We start from the raw sequence: 23,175 nt of genomic DNA on the forward strand, positions 1-23,175 counted from the left end.
ATCAGTCACAGCACTCTCCACTGCCATTTCCTGCCCTATGTGCAATGTCTCAAGTTGCACCTCTAGAGTACAGGATTATCTTGAATCTCACCAAATGCACTACCATTTATGAACCCCAGCCTGAAGCTTTTCCACCACCAGTAGGATCAGCTTTATCTGAAACAGTGCTTACAAGCTGTCACAACTCTGAATTTGTGCAGTTGCTTTACCCTACCTAAATTTAGTGCCTTGCTAAAAAGGATCTTGTCTTTCCCCACCATCTCCTCCCTGCTGCAACCATTTCTACAAGATTATTTTGAATTCTAATGCTATCTTATCTTTCACATCTGTCCAGTTTCCTGTTGACTGTAGATTTAATGTGCATACTACTTTGTTATCCAGGTTGTAATAAAAATGAAAGATAAGTGACCTAGAGCAACTCCCTCAGCCCCACGCAACACAGCCTTCCGTTCTGACACTGGGTGCAAGATGGAAGGAAACCACTCCCAGAGCAGAGCTGCTTACAGCCCACTCAGCTGCTTCCAAGCACAATTCAGTCCCTGAAACCACTTTTCCATCTTGCAAACCATCCTCTGTTTGCCCAACAGCCCCTACACCATCCTATAAGCAAGTGCAAAGGTGCCATGTTCATCATCTGTGATTTTGTTTTATAGCAGGACTTCTGATCTCATGGGGTGGATGAAAGTCCAAGCCTGCCCCATCTGAAGGAAGTTTCAACCAACAATTCCTTTTGCTGTTGGTTCTCATGGGGGATTACACTGGAATGTGCAGACAAAGTGCACAGATTCCTTCCAGCAGATTTCTTCATTTGCCAGTGTCACTGCACAGCTGTTCAACTGCTTATTTTCCTGTCACCGACTAACACAAGCCTAAACTAGATAATTATTACTTCCTACTGTCATGAAATTCATTCTTCAGTATCCAAATCCACTCCTTTCTGTTTGCTTCCATGAAAGGGCTATTTAGAGTTTTAACAGCTGGTTTAGCAGGAGACTGAGTCCTGTGTTACCATGAGCAAATGTATCTCTAACTTCCCTTGGGAAACCCCTTCCTACTCTAAGGATGGGGTAGGAATGTGGCTTTGTGTTGACTGAAAACAGCACACCTACAAAAGCAATTCATCAACACCACAGGCAGGCTGTATTTAAAAACTAGAACAAATATTATGTGGCTGTCTACCCTTGCCTTTGCTTTATCACCATCTTATTGATAGCTTCAGATCTTATTTTTTCATTGACAGTGCACATCTTAACCTCCTTCTATCTGTGTCCTCTGAGGCATTTTCTTCTTTTACTTCTTCCAGAAGCTTGTCTTCCTTGGGGGAGGAAGAGCTAAATGGATTGCCACATTAGGTTGCTCATTCCATGCCATTACACTTTTAACTAGTGCTTTCAAATAGGTAAATTAGCTTTTAAGTGATCCCAGTTGCACGATTGGCCTTTGCTACAATCCTGCATTAAAGCTGATTCACTTTTACTTACCTCTATTGCTCAATTAAGAGCACTCAGAGAGGAAAAGCAGTTCTGCAGCCAGCAACTGCAGTCCAGGAGTGAGCTGGGCTGTTCACTGCCCATCACCACACCGCAGCACTTTCCCCATCCACAGTGAGGGGAACTGGCTGTACCTCACTCGCTGTTTCTGGAGGAAGCACCAGGAGCAGTGATCCTCCAACACATAGGATTATTCCAAATGGCTGTATGTGCCAGCACCTGTCTGCTCTGTGCTGCCCCACAGCAAGCATCTGTAGGGTGAAACATTCCCAACAGGAGCTTCTGAAGGAACTCAAGTCTCTGCTCCAACAGCAACTCCTTTATTTATTCATCTAGAAAAAGGAGAATGATTTTCATGAACAGAGAGCAGCTTCACTGCTCCCACAAAATATGCAGGAACACACCAAGAACCTGGCAAGTCTCTGCAGTGTTCTTGCACCTCACTACGCACACATGCCAGTACCAATAGCACAGACCACAGCCACTTGCAGTGGGAGATGTAAAAGAAAAAATTTTAGAGCATCTCACTGAATTTTAAATTTTTGTTTCGATTCTGAGTTATGTGTGCTTGTTCTGTAATTAAGGGCCAATCCCTTTATGATGAAAGGCTGACCCTAACCACATGGCTGGATCCTGTATCCTACCTTGCCACAGCCTTTGGCACATCCATCAAGATATTTTTTTTGTATTTTAATCATATTCCATTAGCTGAGTGGTTGCTGTATTTTGGTTTTATGTTCCAGTAGGAGTTGGCTCATTTAAGCACACTAACATGATGGACTCAAATGCCATTATCTGGGTTTCCTTTTCTTACCCCACTGAACCATTTTGAGATTAATTTACCCCTTGTCAAAGAAGTTCCTTATTGTAGCTGAACTAAAAAAATAAGTATGTGTTGCAATAGGCTGCAATGAGTGCAGCATGACACTTGAGATGATTCCAGTGTATGTAATCATTGAGACACTTTTGGGATCCAGCATGAGTTATTTTGCAGCTCTCCAGACAAACCTGATGTCACTTTTGTTTCAGATGACCAGAAATCTGCCCTTCCCCTCCACCAAATTCCACACATAAATACCCCATTACAGAATCTACCACATTTTTCATCAGTAAAATCCATAAACAGACACAAGTGCAAAGCAAAATGTCATTTTATTTAATTCAAGGACTATTTTCCTTCTAGTATTGCTGAAGGGATCACCTCCTGGGGAATTGATCATTACAAAGTCCCTGTCTAAAAGTTCAAGTGCTCTTGTTGTACATTCTTTTGAAACACAGAAAACATAATGACCAAGTAGGTGGGCAGCTACTTGCAGTTTTAGCCCACCTAAATTAGCATTGCTTCAGGCTAGAAAACAATTCAAGTAGTAAAATAATGAAAAATGTTAACCTTTAAGGTCACTACCATATTTTGATCAAAAAAGTCCTGAATGTATGAAAAGAACATTTGTACATGTTATGAAGTTGTTTTTTAACCAGACACTGTCAAAGATGGCAGTTAAATATTTTGGACCAGTTGTCAACCAGATATTTAAGAGTTCTATCTGAAGGTTTATTACCAATTTCATTATGCAATTCACTTTTCACATTAAGCTCTTTAACAAAAGCAACATAGACCCGCACCAGAATCACTGTAGACAGATTTAGTTTTATAGAATGCCCTTCTGAAAATTCGTTTCAAAATAGAGATGCTTTTTCTCCAGAACTGTAAAAGCCATAAAAATGCAAAATATTTGTTAGGAAATTTTTAATCAAAATTATTCCTTAATGTTCAAAATAACATTTAACCTCCTACTTTTTTGTTGTTGTTGTCATCCACATATTGACCAATAGACTAAACAGGTAACAATGGTTCACGTTTTTCCCCCACCTGAAACATTTCTTCTAACACAAGCCCAAAGATAGGCAATACAGAGATTCAGGGACATGGATTATGCATGGCAAAGGTAATCCTCTATCACTTTAATTTAGAACAACTCTGATTCTAGCACACAACTTGGCATCTCAGTTGTTTTCAATCTGCTCTAGGTCCAAGTCCCCACAGTCTAGAGGGAAGATTCCTTCTTCAGTGCTCTCACAATCACTCGTGTCCTCGTCGCTTTCACACACCGCGTCCGCTTTCTTATAATCCCTCGTTTTGAAGCTACGTTGGCACGACCCGTGGTGCCTCCCTTCATCCAGCTGCTCTTTCATCGGGCTGGAGCCAGGGGTGATGATGTTCATAAGATCATTTGAGTCACATGGGGATGACACAATTGTCTTCATTTGTGTGTCGTCATCATCATCATCTTCATAGTCAAGGGAGCAAAGACTTTTGGAATTTTTTAAAGTCTGCAATAAAAAAAAAAAAAAAGAGAGAGAAACCATGACTATATTAAACATGACTGGACAGGAGGAACAGAATAAATTCTTGAAATTCTTGAATGGTTTGAGTGTATGCACTCAAGAGTGCCACGTGTTTAAAGTAATCCTTGAAATGAGAGGCATGAAGAAAGAGGAAGAATAGTATTTACTCACTACACAGTCAGGCTTTGCATGGATATTTTGCCTAGATTCCCATCTGTGAGAAAAACAGTCCCCTTTTTTATGCAGGAAGAGCCAAAAACCCACCCTTGGTCAACTACATGAGGAAAGAGAGACACCCACCCAATTTGCTGTGTTGGGTTTCTGGCAAATCCAGAGCAGAGCATTTGGTGACACCAGCATTTAGGTCAGACAGCTGCACTGCAGCCTGGTCATCAATTAATTTCCCCTGCAGACAATGAGCCCTCAGGCGTCACCTCAGTGAGACTGCCAGGACAACTGGCACATTTGGGTAATCTCAAACAGAAGAAACCCAAGCCTCTACTGGGAGCATCTTGTTCCAGAGTCAGCTTAGTTTGTCTTTCAGCTGGGTACTGTCTGAACAAGAGCTCAGGAGAAATCCTGTTTAAATTCAAAGGATATTAAAACTAGAGGGGCACTCATCTTTATTTGTACAACAGCAAAAGAAAATAAACACTCAGTAAATGTGCTACCTCTGTACCAGAGATAAAGAAAAATGCCTAAGCTCCTCATGGAGATGTAAGGGATCCTTGGCTAGAATCCAGGGAGAGCATTTAAGAAAAAAACAAATATACAGAGAGCAGCACCTAAATTTTAACAAGTGAGAAACTTCCAAATGGTGCCTCATGCAAGCACCAAGTAAGAGGAAGGTGAAATAACCAGGGCTCCTCAGAGAGGTGGTGCACGACAGAATAATGTCACACTCATTTTCAGTCTCTCACTGGTTAAGTGACTCCAGTCTCACAGACAGCAATCATTGCATTACAAGGAGATCCACAGGGAATAGGACCAACTTTCACACCCATTTCCAGCTTCCTCCCCAAATTTGTCATTTCTTAAGTATTTCATATTTGTTTATTTGAAATGGGAACATTGCAACATTCCTAGTATGCTGTATTCCAGATGCTCTTCCAGACAACAGCGTAAGGGTTCCTACTCCATCAATGCACACCAGCACCACATAAGGGGGTTTACCAGTATCTTTGGGTATTTTTTAAACAAAACTTCACAAATTCAGAAGAAAGTTGAATTAGCCTTGTCTATATACAGCTGGTTAAACGAGGATCACCTCATCAGGGGGAGGGGATTAGCCTGATCCCTTAGGCCGATGTTATATGTGGAACCCCTTGCAGACAATCCCACTGCCATGCTGCAAGGTCACAGAGCTCCTTGGACATACTTACATCAAGTCTACACAGAAAGTTCACTGGAGGGAAAGTTCAGGTAAAGGTAAAAAGGAGAGCACTCAAGGTTTGGAGCTCAGACACAGCACAGGCAGGCTGAGGGTGACCAGCAGCACTGGGATGGGATGGTGGCCCCATCACTGGTAGCCCTCCATAGGGAAGGCACTGCAGCAGCATTCCTGAGCCTGCACCACATTTAACACACCAATGCAACATATTTCTCTATGATCAGAGCTTTGTTTTGCTCCTCCCCTGCTCAAACAGCTTCCATATCTCATAACACATATCAGACAATTAATTAACAAGTCATACATTTCCAGACAAAGAGCTATAAGGGATAATCTAGTTTGTTTGAACAGACAAACAAGACCTCACCTAGGAGCTGATTTATGTAACTCCAACGATGAGCTCTCAGGAAAAAAAAAAATACTGCTGATCATATTTCTGTCAGCAGGAATTCAAAGTCTTTGTTAGCTGTGGTAAAAGCCCATATCCAGTTTTGCAAGTGACTAACACCAACAAGATAAATAACCTTGCATGATCAAAAAGATTTCTATTTTCAAATTTCACACCCCTGTGAAAACAGCTTCAGTATAATACACATTCCTGTTTTCAAAATGCTTCTGTATAGCTCACTTACATTTTATTCAAGAAGAAACATTTGAGAACATTTGAGTTTCTTTCTATGACTAACAGGTACAAATTTATCTCGTATTTACTTAAAAGCAAACCAGAATATTTTTAAAGTAAAAAAACATTAAAGTATATTTTAATCCTAAGTCTACCTCACTGCTTTGAAAAACACAAGATGTGCTCTATCTCCATATAGGGGGCAATATTTTCAGTTCTTTAAACTTATAGTAGGAACAGGGAGGGAAAGGAACCAAAAAAAGAAAAGCTTTGAAAGTTCTGCTTTCAGTGCTTTAGAAAGGAATTCCTGAGTCCCCCTTCAAAATATCTTTTATTCAATTTACTGCTAGAAATTAATCCAACCACATAGCTGCCTTTCTAGAAGGTTTGTGTACATAAATGGAAAATTGCCTGTTAGCTGTACTGTGCTGAAACCACTTGAATGGGAACTTTTAGCCGGTCTCAACACAACAGCAAGTGCATTCAACTGGTTCTTTGTTCACCCACTTGTCACAACCTCACCAAACTAAAAATAGGTGGATTTATTATCTCGCAGCACAATCCAGCTCCTTTCACAAAGCAAAAGGTAGAAATTGCAATGCATTCAGGCTCTCTGAACTGCAGCTTTCCGTGTTACACTGGTACAGTACCACACCTTTCAAGAACAATTGTGCTCAGTGGGGAGCCTGCGAGTACTTGCTCAATGGTCCTCATTTTATAAAGGATGCTGGACTAGCAAGACAAAAGAGTCCACAGTTGGCAATGGATAGAACTCAATCAGCTAGAAGTATTCTTTTGTGTGATGGAAAAAAAGGGAAAAAAAAACCCTCAGAGTTTTAAAAGAAGTGAGGCGATAAAATGTCTGAATATTAAGGAAAAAACCCCAACTTTGTACCAAAAACAATGGTGGAGAAGGAAATAAAAGAAATCTCTCTAGACCCTTGCCATACAAAGAAAACAAGAAAGGCCCAGAGCAGCTTGAAAGGAAGCTAATGTCTGTACTCTTTATTAAACTTCACTTCAGAAACCCATAATACATCACTTTGCAAATATAAGAAGCAATAAAAAGGTTGGTTTTGTTTTACTAACAAAACTAGAGCATTTGCTACAGTAGTCAAGGGAAAAAATAAGACATTTATGTGCATGAAAACCTAGCGTATAATGGGAGCAGCAGTTCTCATGCTTCTCCCCCAAGTCCCCATCATCCTCCAAGTCCACCCCTCGGCTTTGAATGGGGGTGAAGATCCAGCTGCTCTGAAGAGGTGCAGCTGCAGCAGCTGGCACACACTGAGGAGCAGAGGAAGCCTGAAACCACCACAAGCCCTCAGCCCATCCTATTGCCCTCTCAGCACCAGTTATCACCGCGGGATGGGCTGCTCCCTGAAGGCACAGGCTTAGGCAGAGAGGGAGTTCAGACTAATCAGACTGGTTATTTGGCTTACTTCCTGTCCCTTCCTGAGACTTCTGCCTGCAATGGCACAGGAGATGCTGCTTTAAGACTGACACACGGGATTTATTGACTGTTAAGGTCTCTCTACCAGTAATATGAAATACATGGATGCTGCAGTGGTCCTCATGATGAGACATTCTGGAATTTCCTGGAGTATCAGCACCTAATCCAAGAGCAAAACACTGAGGGAGCAGAACACAAGCATGGAGCAACATGTGGCTTTTTTGTTCCTTCCCTGTATCTAGCCAGTTGATGGAGATGGGGCAAGTTAGATGGGCTGCACTTCTCTCTTTGAGGGCTTCATGGGCCCTTACTTCACTTCCTTGAATTATGTTTCCTGTAGATTAGTGAGACTGGCACAAAAAATGCCTTTACTGATGGTAACTCATAGTTAAACTTCAGATCAGAAGCACCACAAACAGCACAATGCCTTTGTGTCTCACACCAACCTGTCCCCAAAGAGGTCACAGTCTCAGCAAAAACAAAGCCCATCCATGATGCAAATTTGTTATTTGAAGAGATTCCATTCAGTGAAGCTAAGGGGGAGGCTTGAGGAAGGACTTTGCAAGAACTGACACAAGAGCCTGGTGCTGAGCAGGTCTCAATCACATAGAACAAACCATCACCTGGCTGACATCACTCCCAACCACACACAGAGGTGAAGGGTGTCCCTCCCTCCTGTAAACCAAATTTTCACTTCATGCACCTTATTACATTAATACCTTCACCTGTGACAATTCAAATTGGAGATATGTACAGTAGACTAATGTACAGTAAACATATCTACTGTAAACTATCAAAAATGTCATCTTGTTGTACAGATTAAAAAATATCCCATCACAGTCCTAATCCCTGCATCTTCTACTATGCATGAAGTGAAAAATAAAAAAAAAATGCTGTGTTTATGTAACAAGCTATTAATCTTTCTGTAGAGTAAATCTCTTGACATTTGACTCTGACTTTTCTGAGTTGAATTGCACTGAGCATTTTGTGAACACTCCAGTGTTTGCAGATAACCTTTGCTATCAAGAAACTTGCAGCTGAGTAGAAATGCTGCTTCACTGGTACAAAGTGGTGCTGACAGGAGGAAAACAACATAGTATTCTCCATGATGTTATGTGCTTGAGGCTTGCTAATGCACTCTAAGTTAAACACCCAAGTTAAGGAGGAAAGAATCTCTCCCTGTTCAAACAAGAAATTAAAAGGTGTAGAAATACATTTTATAATTCAGATGCCTAGGAAAATACTTCAGGTCCAAAACCACTGCAGATTTTTAAGTTATGCATTTAAAGTAAATCAAAAGACCCATAATTATTTTTCTTGCACCAGGTTAAAAAACAAGTCATGAACAAAAACATTTCCCTTTATGTATTATGTGGAAACCATCAAATCCCAAGAAAATTCCTGACACCTTCATGGGCAAAATCAACTCTGTTCAAACTGATTTGGGAACCAAAGATGCTGTTCTCTTTTTTTAGGTCTGCAGTTATCCATCATTTTCCTGGAAATTTGACATGGTCTTTTATATATTAAAAAGTCAATGTTTATGTCATCATCTACAGCTAGTAATCAGAAAAGAACTGGAATACTGGATATGAATGAGAAAGAGCAAACAGCCTCTAACATTCTGCCATGTAATTAGACACTGAACTATAATAACCATTCCTTCCAGCAGAGAAAGAATTACCGCTGCAATTCTTGTAGTCAAATAAGGTAAAACTCTATTTGTAATGCCAAAGACCCAGTTAAAAATCAACACAAGCTGACAGCAATATGGCTACGACTTGAAATGACAATTGTTCAGTGCTTTGTCTCTGCTGTATCTTCAAAGATTATTTCAATTTTTTTAGATGTAGGTGCCCAGGGAGGGAAGGAAACTGCCATCAACTCATTTCACATCAGATGCTAAACAGCATCATGATGTAACACGCTTTCATCTCCCACTAGCCAGACTGTTCTAGATTTAAGTGTGCAGTTTTCTGGTGTAGTCTACCATGAAAGTTGATCTATTTCTTGGCCTAGATATTTATGCTCAAATTCTAAACTGTGCCACAGTATCCCTGTAAGTTTTGTTTATAAGCTACAAGAACCTGTGATTTAATTTGGCTTTCTATTTAGTGCTATTAGTTGAAAAAAATAGTATGATAAAGAAATACTTAGGTGAAATGCTGAATTTATCTAATTATGCCCAGATATGCCAGAATACAAGGCTGCTCATTGTGTCAAGTAACTGAGAGAAACCACTGGAACAGTTAAAGTCTCCAAGTGGAAAAAAAATAAAATGCACAAAGCCTGGGGGACAAGAGGGGAAATCGGGGTCCAGGTCGCTGACTGAACATCACTGCACCCACACAGGGCCCCCAGCACCAGTGAGGGGATCTCAGAACTCAGGCACTGCAGCCTTCAGAGCTGTAAAGCAGCCTACTCACCTAGCTAGGAAACTTGTAGGACCCAGTCAACATCACTGCTATCACACCACAATCCAAACAGTCAAGTTGGAGGCATGGCAGATCCCAAATACATCAGGGATTACAAATAGCATGGATTGAGTTCAGTCCAAATACCTACTCCCCCTTGCCCCAAACTCAGAAATCATCCATCATGGGCACTGCCCATACAATAGTAAATTTCACACTCAAACTAAACACCCTCTCAAGCAAAGCATCTTTTCCTTTTAGTGGTTTGCAAAGATGATCTGAACAACTGAGAGCATCCCCAGCCCCCCTCAGAGCTATCAGCTCACCCCTCTCGTGGCTTACAGAGTACATGCACTCAGGGAAGTCCCAACATTAAGTAATATAAGAAACTAAGGAATTTAAGCTGATTAAAGAAAAGTTTGTCAGCCTAAAAGTGTTTAAACTGGATTTAAGCAGCCAAGCCACTAAAGTAATTTTGTAGTTATTCCTTTAAAAATTAAATTTTGGTCAGATGGGGCAATTTAGTGCAGGAAACTCCGTGCTGGGGTTTAGCAGCTTCTACAGGTTCGGGACCATTCATCTCAGGGTTAACTTTTGTTTGCTTTTAAAGACAAATTGAAAGCTAAGCAAGTTAATGCAGTACTTAATGTAATACTGTCAAGAATATGATTCAACTCTAGTGCTAGCATGGAGAGGGTGAACATATCTAGCAATTTTCCCTTTTATAAAGCCCAAACCAACATTAAACCACATTTCTAAAAGTTTACAGTATGGAATTTTAATCAAGATGTTAACCTCTTAGATTTTCTAATTCAGTGGATTTGTGAACAGCAACCTTTTACCTTCCCTGTTTAAGTATAAATCATGCAAGCTTTTATTGTAAGAATGTGGAATTGCACTCTACAAACATCAGGCCTACCTATTTCACCTGCATGTAATTAAGCACAGAAAGTTTCAGCTATTCTTAGGAGCAGTCCAGCAGGCACCTACAGATGCTATGAATTATGCCATTAGCTTCAGCAGAGGGGGCTCACACAGAGGATTTAACTCTTCTGAAGTGACTAATAATCAATACAGTGCCAAAGGGGAACACAGTGGCTCTGCTTTGTTCAGCTGCATAATACAGTACAAGGCTTGGGCCAGGGAGAAGGAGGTTTAAGCCAAAGAGGACAATTCCTAGATACAGCAGCAGTGCTCATCTGAAATGCACCCATGCATTAAAACAGAGCTTTCTTCAAAGACAAAGAAGCACCAGAGAAAGTTATTCCAAAGGGCACTGAAAGAGCAGGGAAAGGGCCCGGATGATGGGTTCTTGCTCTGGTCTTGCTTCAGCAACAGCTGCAGTCAGGGGTCTCTGCAGTACCACAGAAGTTCTTCTGCCTTAAGCTAAACCATTGTCATTGCACAGCTTTATCCAGATTATTTTACTACTCGCTGCTTGACCCTAAGCACATCTCTATTATGGATAGTGCATTTATTTACCTTATGGACAGACTGAAGAGCTGGACAATATGGAATTGGGCCTCTACTTGAGCTGCATAAGCTCCAGAGGCTTTGGTCTGGCAAATCCAATCAGCCAACAGCACTAATGAGCAATGGTGTGATGAACAAACAGCTGCACCACTTGTGTGCATACAGGGACGATAAACACATCTGGTTTTGTAGGAGAAGGACACAGAGGGAAACAATGTGAGCACATGCTCTCTCCCAGCAGAAGTGATTCATGCTTTGCCAGAGTTGTTCCCTCTTTTCCTATTCAAGAACTATTACCTTTCCTTTCACAAAGAAAACAGGCTGCAGAAGCAAGAAATGACTTAAACTGTGTATTATCATCTTCCATAGTAATATGACAAAATAATTTTATGAAGACTTAGTTAAACCAAATCTAATTAATACAGGTGAAAGATGCATCTATTTTTCCACATTTTAGACTGGGAAATAAGAAGGCACACACACATCATTAACATGAACTACACACACATCTCCAAACAGAAACACAGGCACAAAAGGAGCAGCACAAGAAAACAGCTTAACAAGACTATGATTGCTTGCAGTACCATCTCTCAGTGTTCAGCATTCAGGATCCAAAAACAAAGACCACCCTGGGTAGTCAAAGCCTTCTGATGTATTATTCCTCTGACAGAAGAATTAACAGACTACAATCAGCTCTGAAACAACATAAACAAAAAAGTCACCTCCAATCCCAGCAGTTTTAGTAAGTTTCTCAGTTTCTAACTAGGTACATTTAGACACAAAGAGAAAAAGCTCTACCTGTGCTTCCATGAAACTCCAAATAAAAAGTGACATTTCAAAGTTTGCTTTGCCATGCCAAACTCTGCTCTCAAGTAACAAGGTTTAAGTTGACTGATTATGCACTGGAGTAACACAGGACAGGATTTGACCTTTGTGGCTTCAAAACATGGCCATATTGGCTTCATTTCCTGCCATTTATGTGTCATCTATTTTTATAGAGAAGTTCTATTCCTGAGAAGTTTAGCCAAGGTCTTATTCCTTCTTGACTTTGCTATGAGCTGCAAACAATTACTTAAACAACTGAATCACATATGCACCGACTGCTGCAGCATACATCCATGCACTAACTTCTCTTAAAATTCCTGCATGCTCTCTTTTGATTTTATTTTTATCCTCAGGTACAATATTAAGCTGATGTGATGGGTCAAACTTAGGAGAAATTAGAACAGCAAACCCCAAATCCTGATCCCAGAGCTGCCCTCATTAGTTACTGACAGATGTCAGACTCACCTATATTATTACGTTATGCTGGAACTCCATCATAACTAGCATTTTAAGGGATTCCATAATTGGGCCATAAAGTTCACTTCTGCCAGGGGAGGGGGATGGTGAAAAAATGGGAGAACTACCCCATCAGCTTGGGAACAGTTTCCTCTTCTTCAAACCAGTTTTTCACTACAGAAATACTTGTCCAAAACAAAGCTCTAAGATCTTGCTATGCAAGTGTACAGAGGGACACACAGGCACAGACACACAGACAAAGCACAAATGCTGCTATCAATCTTTTGCTCAGCTCAATGCAAAATCCACAGTTTAACAGTAAACTCTTCCAGGAGCATTAATTCAAACTGTAGGTGGACCTTTACCACTAATTATTTCCAGGGACAAGTTAAATTGAACACAATGAATTTGTTTAAGAATTAGTACCAGAGATTGAAGGTGAATGGTGCAATGACTGCATTTTCCTAGCTCAGTATCTGATTTTGGACTATTTGAACATTTTAGAAATAATGTGGTTCAGGAAGTGATCCTGACATGAAGTGACAAGACTGCTATATATTTTTAATACTTAGTCAACTTGTACTAAAAATTCTGTTTGATAAATAAAATTCCGACAAGTTTGTTTATTGGTTCAAATACCAAAGCTGACAACATGTCAGCAGTTGATGCTCAGTATGTTTTTTTAAAAATTCAGGAAACCATATATGTGGTCCTTTATCCTTCAGTGGAATACATGTTTTAAAACCCATCATACCAAGTCAGAGGAGAAGCAAAGTATACACAACTTGTGTTAGGCAGAGTTAACACCCATATTCCCAAAACACTGAGGTAAAACTAAAACTGAGCTCAACCTCTCACTGCATAGCCTCAGTTTTCCTCTGTTGTGTACTAAACCCAGAGTTTGCATGAAAAAGCTGCAACATTAAAAAAAAAAAAAAACTGTACATTCAATTGCAACATGTGCTTTGTTTTAAAGATGAGGATCTGTTTATGCTACCCCAGCTTGCAAACTTCCTAGCATACCATAAAGGCCTTTTGAATTTTAGTCACATGGTTACTAATACAATGAAAACTGAAATCAGGAAACTCATCAGAAGTCTCATTTATTTAAAATTCCTTTTCTGATAATACTCAAGTTTTAGTGCAAAGCACATGTCATTAGAATAAAAATAAATTAGTACTTTCAAATATAGAAACAGATGAGTTATTTGATTATCTGCAGCTCACCTTAACACTAAATCATCACCTCCCAGATCACTTATGCAGAAAGCATCTCCTTATTAACTATATTCCATTAGAAGTTGCATCTACCAGCAACTTAACAGAAGAAACTTCTCTTCAACTTTTATGCACTTGAAAAAAACATGTAACAAGTCATTATTTCCCATCCCAATGGAAAAGTTGACATCACTAAGTGATGCAGAGAAATTCTCATCAGCTCATTTTCAGAGATTCAAGATATCTCTTCTGCTTTTACCACAACTATGCACCAGTGCATACATGCAGCAGGAATATATCAATGCAAGTCTAACAAAAGACCAAGTGACAGTTAAGTTTAAGACTTTTCCAAGTGATTTTAATAAACTTCCCTGCAAAAAAGAGCCTCAGATGAAGCAACTTGGTTTAAAGTCTCTTTTAGATGATGATGCATCAAGTCAGAAAGTGACTGTCAAAAAGCAAGGGAAGTTTCACAACAGTTAACAGAGTATGGAAGAACAAAGTCTCATTTCAGAGTTAAGTCCTTGCATTCAAGTAGCACAAAAATGTACTAATCTATTAATTTGATTAACATGTTATTACAAAAATAATAAATATTTAAAGAACCCTCTTCCTGAATTGCCCTGAGTTAAATTCAAAGATGTACAACTTCTTTTTCTAATAAATTTTAGAAATTATACTGGGATTTTATTTTTTTGCCAAAAAATCTGGAAAAAAGTTCCCATATCAATGATTAAACACTACTCAACACTTCTGCTAGCCATCATCTCTTGCAATTTAGAGCACAGGAAAAAAATAACATTCTTCTGCCACCTGCCAAAACCCAGATAATAAAACCTGAGAAAAGTGCTCTCACCTCTTCTCAAACCCTCTGGTGCAGCTTAGGCACATTAACTATAAGTACTCTATATTTAACACTGAACCATAGCTCTTAACTCAGTGTTGTACTGTTTTCCAAACAACATCACCAATCATTTTAGCATAATCCAATTTTCTGATGGGATAAGTAATAATTAAAAAAGAAATATCCACAGCTGGCTGAAACCTGGCATGGGAGTCAATAGATGGCCTCTTTCTTTTCTCATAATGTCAAATGCAGCTGGTCTGGTACTCATTAGCTCTTTCAGCAACAAATACTTATTGTACATACAGGAACTTGCAAGAAAGAAAAAGCAACTCTGCAGCAGATATTGAGCTGCCTCCTCTTCTTCTCAGCAAGTTGCTTACAGGAAAGCACCATAAACATACATGCAGAGCTGACTGCAGGTATGGCAGAGCAGCACGGTGATGAGCAGCTCTGGGGATCTGCAAGACATTTGTTACAGAATCCATTCACAAAAGAGGGGGGAAAACCTCCATCCTTAATGAGATTTCCTTTTCTTCACTCTCCTCAGGGCTTATACTCCCTCACTGTCAGAGCACAGGGAACCTCCAGCACAAGGGCTCACTTCATTAAATGCCATTTCGGGCCTAATTTCACATTGTGAGCCGCTCTGCCGAGGCAAAGAAAGCAAAACGCCAGATGCTGTCTGTGCCTGCTACCTCAGCAGCGTTTCATTCACTGCTCCAAAAAACTTCCAGGCATCCATTCAAAACCAAGTACCCCCAGCCTGGTCTGTCCTGTCACAGGACAAAGTGCTGGCTTGTCTTCAGCTCACTTTTGATGCTTGCCTATCATCTCCCAGCCCAGCCTACTCCTATCTCCTTTCCTTCTTCCCAAGCCTGCTGGAATTTGAACTTTAAATGGACGCCCTCCATGGCAACAATAGATTAAAAAGGAGCCTTTGATTGTTCATGCGTTGCAGAAAAGAAAGGAGGAGATTCATCCTGGCTGCGACCTAGCAGAAACTCATCAAGCACAGCTCCCCTTCCATTGCAATGGGATGCCTGAGCCTGGAGCCACTCATTCAAGCTCCCTGTGTCTATGTTTCCATTCAAAGAGGATGAATTCTTCAGGTTTCCCCTGTTAAGGAATTAAATGTTGATCCTGTGAATGAAGGGCAACACCAAGCTTGGAAAGCTGCCAAAAGGTTCTGTAACACTCAGCAGTTTGGAGTTAATTCAATACTTATTGATACCTAGCAGGATTTATAGCTGCATTATTTATAAGGGGGGGGGGGAAATCACAGAGCCATATTTAGACGTTGGTAATAAACTATTTTTAGCACCATCTGTTTTTCTAGCTTGTTCCCTTGCTTAGGCAAGAGCATACACATTTGTCCAGTTCCCTCTTCCTTGCCCATTTAAAAGAATCCACAGAGTCTAAACTGAAATATGAGTTAGGATCACTCAGAATATTCATTGTGCAGCAATCCTTCTAATCATGTTCTGGAAATCAAACCTGCTGACTAAGGACAGTGTTGGGCTGATGTAACACTATATATGTTGTCTTCACAGAACTGAGCAGATTTTTTTAATGTAAGGGGCAATGTGCTTCACACAAAGGAGGTTACTATCTAGAAAGAAACAACTGATCATTAACTGCATTAAGCCATCTGAAAAGTGGTTCACAACTCCTGGCAGTGCTTTTTGGGGACATAGTTGCCAAGTTTCACCCTCATTAAACACAATTTTTTTATTTTTTTTTTGTCACAAGTACATTCTGCCAGGCCAGGCTGCTGTTAGAGGGGGAGAGAAATCATAAGCAGCTGCTGCAAGCACCTTGTTTCAGAGATGAGTTTCAAGCTGCAGCTGTTACCCACTCAAAAGCTCCCCCAAACCTCAAATTACCTCTTTGAGTTTAGATTGATATTCTGCCTTTAGAATGTGACAACACTGGTGGCCTCTGCAGCATGACAAGGGACAGGATGAAGGGATTGCTGGTCCCTTGAACTCGGAGAGAATCAAGGCTTTGGGTACTTCATGCAGATTAAGTTCTCAGAAATGCACTTGATAGCAGGAATATATTCATCTTACCCTCCTGGCTCACAAAAGTTTTGTTTTCACCCAAACAGTATCACAAATATTCAAAAGCTTCACTGTTAATTGTGTCAGATTAAGAAATTTTACTGTAGTCCAAGGTAGAAAACTCAAATAAAAGATGAGCTCATAGAGTTCTTACTTGTTACAAAGGGCAGCAGCAATAAGGGTTGCAAGCTGGTTTCCTAGGCCTTCCAGCACAGGTCAAGCATTCCTAGGAAGCAGACTGTGTGCAGCAGAAGTCAAAACAAAAAAAATCTCCCAGCATGTAGTACATAGGTCAAAATTAAATTCTGCAAATGCACACCAGAAACATGCAACCACTATAATGAGTTCCAACAAAGTCTTGAGGGCTTTGAAACTTCAAGCAATCAGTATTATTAATAGAACATTCACTTGGCACTGGCATTATGCAACAATAATTTCAGTGTGAAGGAAATACAACAGTGCTGCCCACCCAGCAGCCCCTGGGATGTTTTCTTCCACTTCACTGCTTTTTTTTTTTTCTTTTCCCCAGTGGAGGAAACAGGACACAGCACTTCTAACAGCAAGTACAACAAACTGCCAGGTACATGGAAAGGCTCCTTGGCAGCACAACACATGGACAGGCCATTCCCAGGATCAGAGCCAGGATGGTGAAGTCTGCTCCTGCTGAGAAGCCTCTCCACAAGCCCCAGCAGCAACCACTGTGTCCCATCTGCCAAAGCTCCCCACTCATGTGACAAGTGCTCTGTCCCTCTCCAGGGGAAAAAAAGCTCCAAACCCGGGCTGCTTGGAGAGAACACCTCTCACAGGACAGTCTGCCTCAGCTGAGAAAGCTCAATAAAAGCCATTCCAAGGACAGGATCAGTCTGCAGTACTTTTGAGTGGTCACACAAAGCACATGGACAAAAGCCAGCGCATACAGTAACTGCCGCAATAAACTTAAGATTTATTGCCAAGTATGTTTAAGAGCAAAAACTAAGATTACAACTTGTAGTTCAATTCCCTAAGGCTGTTGCATAACCTGCAAATATATTACAACATGAGAGCAAACTAATATAATCAGAGGATCTGTAAATCTTCAAAAATGCAGCTTGCTGCAAGCCTTATAGCAACGCATCCAACTTTCATGGGGGCAAGGATGCTTGCTTGCACATAAACAGACACTTTTGTGAAGATTTGGAAGGTGTAACCTACCTGATTCCTTTTACAAAGCTGACACCTTATTAGCTAGCACATATGCATATTTAGTACGATACTGCATTCAGACAGCACTATAGGGCCAGATGAATCACAGTCTCAGAAAGCAGCTGGAGAAGATGATGGCAAAAAGACCCAGCATCAGGCTCACTAGGATCTGTCCATCCACCCTTCCCTTACACACCAGATGGCCCTGGAAAGACAACAGTTATCTGTCCTTAAAAATCAGTGATCACAAAGAAAGGGCTTCATGATTAACTCTCAAGTCCATATCCATTTGAAGGGTGGCTGCGTGCCAGTGAAAGGAACCGTGGCCAGCCAGAAGAATCTGTACAAACTCCATTTATATCCTAGTCCATTCAGGGATCTCTCCTCTCCACCCCAATGACTAAGGGATCTGAGAAACTGGGATCCATAACTCCAACACTGAAACCCTCTCTCAGTCAATATTCTTGCATATCAAGCCCATGTGAAATTGATCTACAGCTGGTTTTAACTGTATTAATTTATATATTGGCAAAAACCAGGAACCATTAGGAGATTTGTATTTTACCCTACTTAAGTAGCTAATCTATAAGCAAAGTCTGATCTTACCAGTCTTGAACTTCCAATTTCTAAAATAATGCTCCAAAAGCACTGAGGTAGTTTGAACAAAATGTGACTTCTTTTAAAAAGTCATACAATACATGTAATTTTTAAACCTCAATAAGTTCGTTACCACTGCTTAGCATTTTGAACAGTATTACTTCAATCCTCATGATGATCATTATTCAGCAACATGTTTCCATGCCAAGGCCTCCAATGGCAGAGCACAGTGAAAAAAGTACAGAAAGGCCTTTTAATATATAAATGAATTGTGTATGTGCTCTGTAAGCAGCCACAAACAAATCTTTGTCTCCAGACACTAGTCAGAACAAACACATCAATACTAGCCTGCAAGGTCACTAACATTAACTTATTCAGAGTTAACTCCTCCTGATTTGGAGTGGTATCCCCCTTGTTCCTCCTAGAGGAAACATTTTATCGTGACAGGTACACAAAATTCCCTGACAATATCCAACAGTTCACCATTTCCTACAATGGCTGTATTTACACAAGCACACACTGGCTTGTGTCCACTACCAACGTCTGCAGGCCATCTGAACCAGTTTGTGTTGTACTCTACTCAAGCTAAAGCTGGGACTCCAACTCTTTAGTTAAGTTTTAAGAAGTGGATACATACTTCAGGTATTGCAAGTATGCATTACAAATGACTCCTCCTTCCCCCATCCAACAGAGAATAACATATTTACCAGATTAACCACACCCTACAGTTTAATCCAATTGTTTTTGAATCAGACTGTATCGCTACAAGATGCAACAAAAACACTATCCTTGACATGCAGGCACCCCATAGACTTGAGGACCCATTTTTCTTGAAACTGAATTCTTTCTGCTGCCCACTCTTGCAGGGAGAGGACACCTCCTGCAGAGCTCAACCACCACAGAACAGAGGTAAAATAAGCTGAATTTAAACCAGGGTTCTGTCCAAAGGATATGAAAACAGCCAGACAGTTTGGATGTCTAAGTTTATTGGTGGCTCAAAAGATTAAGTTCTTTCCAGTATACGGAAGCCATTCAAGATTATTAATTACCACCTAACTACTCAGGATCCAGGCTTTCTGCTGTTAAAGGACCTTAGGCTCAGTAACAGAAAGGACAGAAAATTCTCATTTCTTCTTAGGGTTATTTGAACTCTGGGGTTATTTGAACTCAGAAAGAACAGAATAGAGTTCTTTAAGAATGGAAAAGTTTAAGAATATGAATACCAGAGAAGAGTATTTTTCATCATGGAGCATATATATACTTTAGTTATAAGTCTGAGGTGAGTCTGGAAGTGAACACACTCCACTGCAAAGTTAAGTATTTCTGTTCATAATAAATTCCATTATTACACTCCTACTCACCTGACAAAGTACTTCTATTTAACAAGCTTAAGGGCCATTTACCAATCCAACTGCACACTTGCATGCCCTGAAAACACACCTTACTGTGCCAACTATGTGAGCTTTTCAAAATTGAAAAAAGCAAGTTTATTGCTCTGGGACACACAATTTTAACAAGCCTTGGAAATTCAACTAAAAAAAATTTTTGGTTCTATAGTAACACAGGCTCAAGTTACAAGAGTTACACAACCAAAATAATATTAAATGTTTAACACAATGGCCTGTGCAATGCACTTCAGGACAGCATACTCTGAAATCCCTGAAACCCTCAAGTCCATATTTTTATTCAGGAAAGTATCCTTAAAACAAGTATGAAGAATAAGATTCTCAAAAAAAAAAAAAAAAGAAAAAAAAAACAAAACAAAACAAAAAAAACCCTACAAAACCTGCTAGGCAAGCTATTATGCATAAGTAAACTCTTAGCTAAATGCTGAAAGGAGAGAAGTGAAAAAAAACCCCACACAAAGTTTATATTTGAGGGGTTTGTAGCACATCAGGAGTCTCAGCCTCTGGATCAATTTTGGTTTTGTGCACTAATGAAGAATTTCAGTGAGGCTCTATGTTGACTATGCTTCAAGCACATCTGATTTCTGCCACTCTTCAGCACACACTACAGCAGTTACAAGTAACCTTGAAGCTCTACAAAATAGGACATGACAGTTAAGCCACAAGCACCTGTCATATGTGTTTTAAGATCTTTCATACTATTTGTACATCATAACACTACTTCACATCACTTATTTCAACCTATGAGTTCAAACTTTGTAACATTCATCTTTTAAAATGGACAATTTTCAACACACTGGCTGAGATGGAGTTACCCAGCATTAGCTGAAGTTCAGAAAACTTTCAGTCCCACATTATTCTTGTTCCAATACTGCCAAGACCCCAAAGTTCTCCTGATCTTTACTGGTCATGTGAATTAGTCTAGAAGACCAGCAAAGCACATGCTGATCAACGTAAAACAGAACTGAAAACTGAGATAGTTAAAATATAACGAGACAAAGGAAAAAAGTCTCATGCAGTATCAAAAGCCACACCTGAAGAACACTGGGAATATGCAAAACCCTTTCCCAGAAGGACAGTATCTTTGCAGAGCTTAAATTGCTCAGCCTCTGGTTGAGCTCTTTTAAACTCTGCATTTGTAAAACCTTTAGAGGCCCAAGCAATCATATACAGAATTTTTGAGTTGTGACAAATTAGTCTACATCTTGCATGAGAAAAAGGACCACATAGGCTACATATCTTCTGGTTTCACTATTCAGGCTTGGCTGAGGGAAGGCAGCTTCTACAGCAGAGAGCTAGAAATGTTAGTAAGTGTGGTATTGCAGCCCCCTGCTACGTGCATCCTTGCTGGGTAAGGTGGAAGGAGGAGAGACTCGACCTACAGCAGGCAGCAGTGACCGCTGTGAAGCACCAGTGACCCTAGAAGGGACACACTGAGCCAGGCCTTGGTTCTAATGCAGACCTAAAGATGCACCCAAGAGTGAGATCTGCCACTTCTCCTTCCCCTTCCACTGACAGACAGAGGATGTTGTTCTATTGCACTAGAACATTGTGTCCTTTGAAAAATGTAATACATACAAAAAAAAATCTGCAAGTAGAATTTCAACACTTTGATATTTCTGATCAAGGCACACTGTGCAATGATACCTGGAACACTAGGGTGCTGCAAATAGTGAATGCTAAAAATTTTCAACAGGCCTCCAAAATACAGCTCAATATTTTATCCCACTGAAGCACATCATGAAAGCACTTCTGTGCTGGAGATACTTCATGTTCAAAAAAATCTTCTAAGAATGCCCACTTTTGCAACCCCCAAAATACCAAGATATGCCCCCTTCTATTTTAGGGGAAAACTGAAATTAAGGGTTTGCATTTACAAAGAATGAACTGGGAACAGGCACTACACTAAGAGAAGAGTGTCTGCATTCAGCTATTCTACAACAGTCATTGTCCTTCACACCTCACACCCTTCTCACTTGGTAACTGCTGACATAAGCAAGCCTCAACTCATACATGGGGCCTTCCTACAATTTGTCCCCTCAAAGTAGCGAGTTGTCAAATTTGTAGTATGATTAGGAAAAGAAAAAAATTTAAGTCCAGGCTTCCTTTGGTAATACTGCAAAGTAATTCACGTGAAAAAACGTTAGTGCTGTTTTCAAATTAAAACCAGAGGGTGTTTCCCTACTACAGGAGAAACATGTTTGACAGACTGAAGATAACCCTTGTCAAATCATCCTGTATACCTTGCATTAATAAAGCATAGTTTAAATAAACATATGCAGTTCAGATGAGTACACTGCATTTCATGCAGCTCAGATGAGTACACTGCATTTCATGCAGCTGGAAGCAAGGATCCTAGGTCAGACAAATTTTTACAAACATCTGCAAAAAAAGTTCAATGAGTTGATCCTCTCTCCTTTCCCAGTTTCCAAAGTACTCTGCATTTTTGTCTGCCCAATCATCCTTCTTTATAATGTCTGTAAGAAAGGATATTCTTTTGGATCAAAAAAACCCAAAAAGAACTGCCAAGATTAGCTCTAAAATGTTTCAGTTACACTTGACAAAGCAGTTGTTGAAACTGCTTTAGTTTACATCAGTTTATCAGTTTCTGTACCTAATTTGAGTACTTGAGTACTTAGTCACTTGGTTGAAGTTTAAAAGGTTGCCACATTAATAATTGAGTTATCAGCACACTGCTGGCTGCTCAGCAGTACTGGAAGCAGAAACAGTTGCATTTAAGAACTGAGGATGCATTTGCTATTTTCTCAAAAGCATAGGAAGGCAGTTAAAATGGAAATGCTGTTGAGCAAACATCCGGATCGATGGAACAGTCATTTCACAGAGCACTGAATGAACCAAGTTATTTTTTAACTACTGCAAGTTCAAGATTCTTTAAAAAGGCTGTTGGGCGGATGAAGTGTGTCACACCAGTATTGCAACAAGAACAACTAATGGAAAACTACCCAGGCTCCTGTTCCACACAGGGTGCTGCAGCTAGGACTCCAAAAGGCTTGGGCTAAGACAAGCTCTTCACATTTCTACCATTTTATTGTTGAAGTCAGAGCATTTTAGCCACTCTAGGTTTTTAAAAACATCCTGTCAGCAAGATACATCTTTTGACATAGCAAAATTAAGTTTAACACAAAGGGACCTAACTACTAGTTATCCAGTTGATGACTTTAGAAATTTTATTTAATCCCTTTTTACCTTCTACTGCATGTCAGAGTTAAGAACTCCTGTTCAGGAGCTTTATTTTGGTCTCTATAATTTAATTATTACAACAGACCTAATCTCCAAGGTACCACCTTATTTCCTAGCTAATGAAAATATTTATTTGAACTATTTAATTGCATTTTTAAACCAGACAGATGATGTCTGATCAAAGTATTTTCCTGA

General features: G+C 40.0%; 1 protein-coding gene across 2 annotated transcripts in view; it reads right to left on the reverse strand.

Annotated features, from left to right (window-relative positions):
• Positions 1–2,623: 2,623 nt before the first annotated feature.
• The window catches only part of FAM53A (family with sequence similarity 53 member A), a 49,797-nt gene continuing 29,245 nt past the window's right edge, over positions 2,624–23,175 (reverse strand). For both annotated transcript variants that reach the window (XM_068188461.1, XM_068188460.1), the window contains exon 4: positions 2,624–3,821. In XM_068188461.1, the coding sequence (XP_068044562.1) occupies positions 3,495–3,821 (327 nt within the window). In that variant the 3' untranslated portion in view covers positions 2,624–3,494. The remainder of the gene's footprint in view (positions 3,822–23,175) is intronic.

This window comes from Anomalospiza imberbis, chromosome 4 (genome assembly GCF_031753505.1).
Source record: "Anomalospiza imberbis isolate Cuckoo-Finch-1a 21T00152 chromosome 4, ASM3175350v1, whole genome shotgun sequence".
Taxonomy (NCBI): domain Eukaryota; kingdom Metazoa; phylum Chordata; class Aves; order Passeriformes; family Viduidae; genus Anomalospiza; species Anomalospiza imberbis.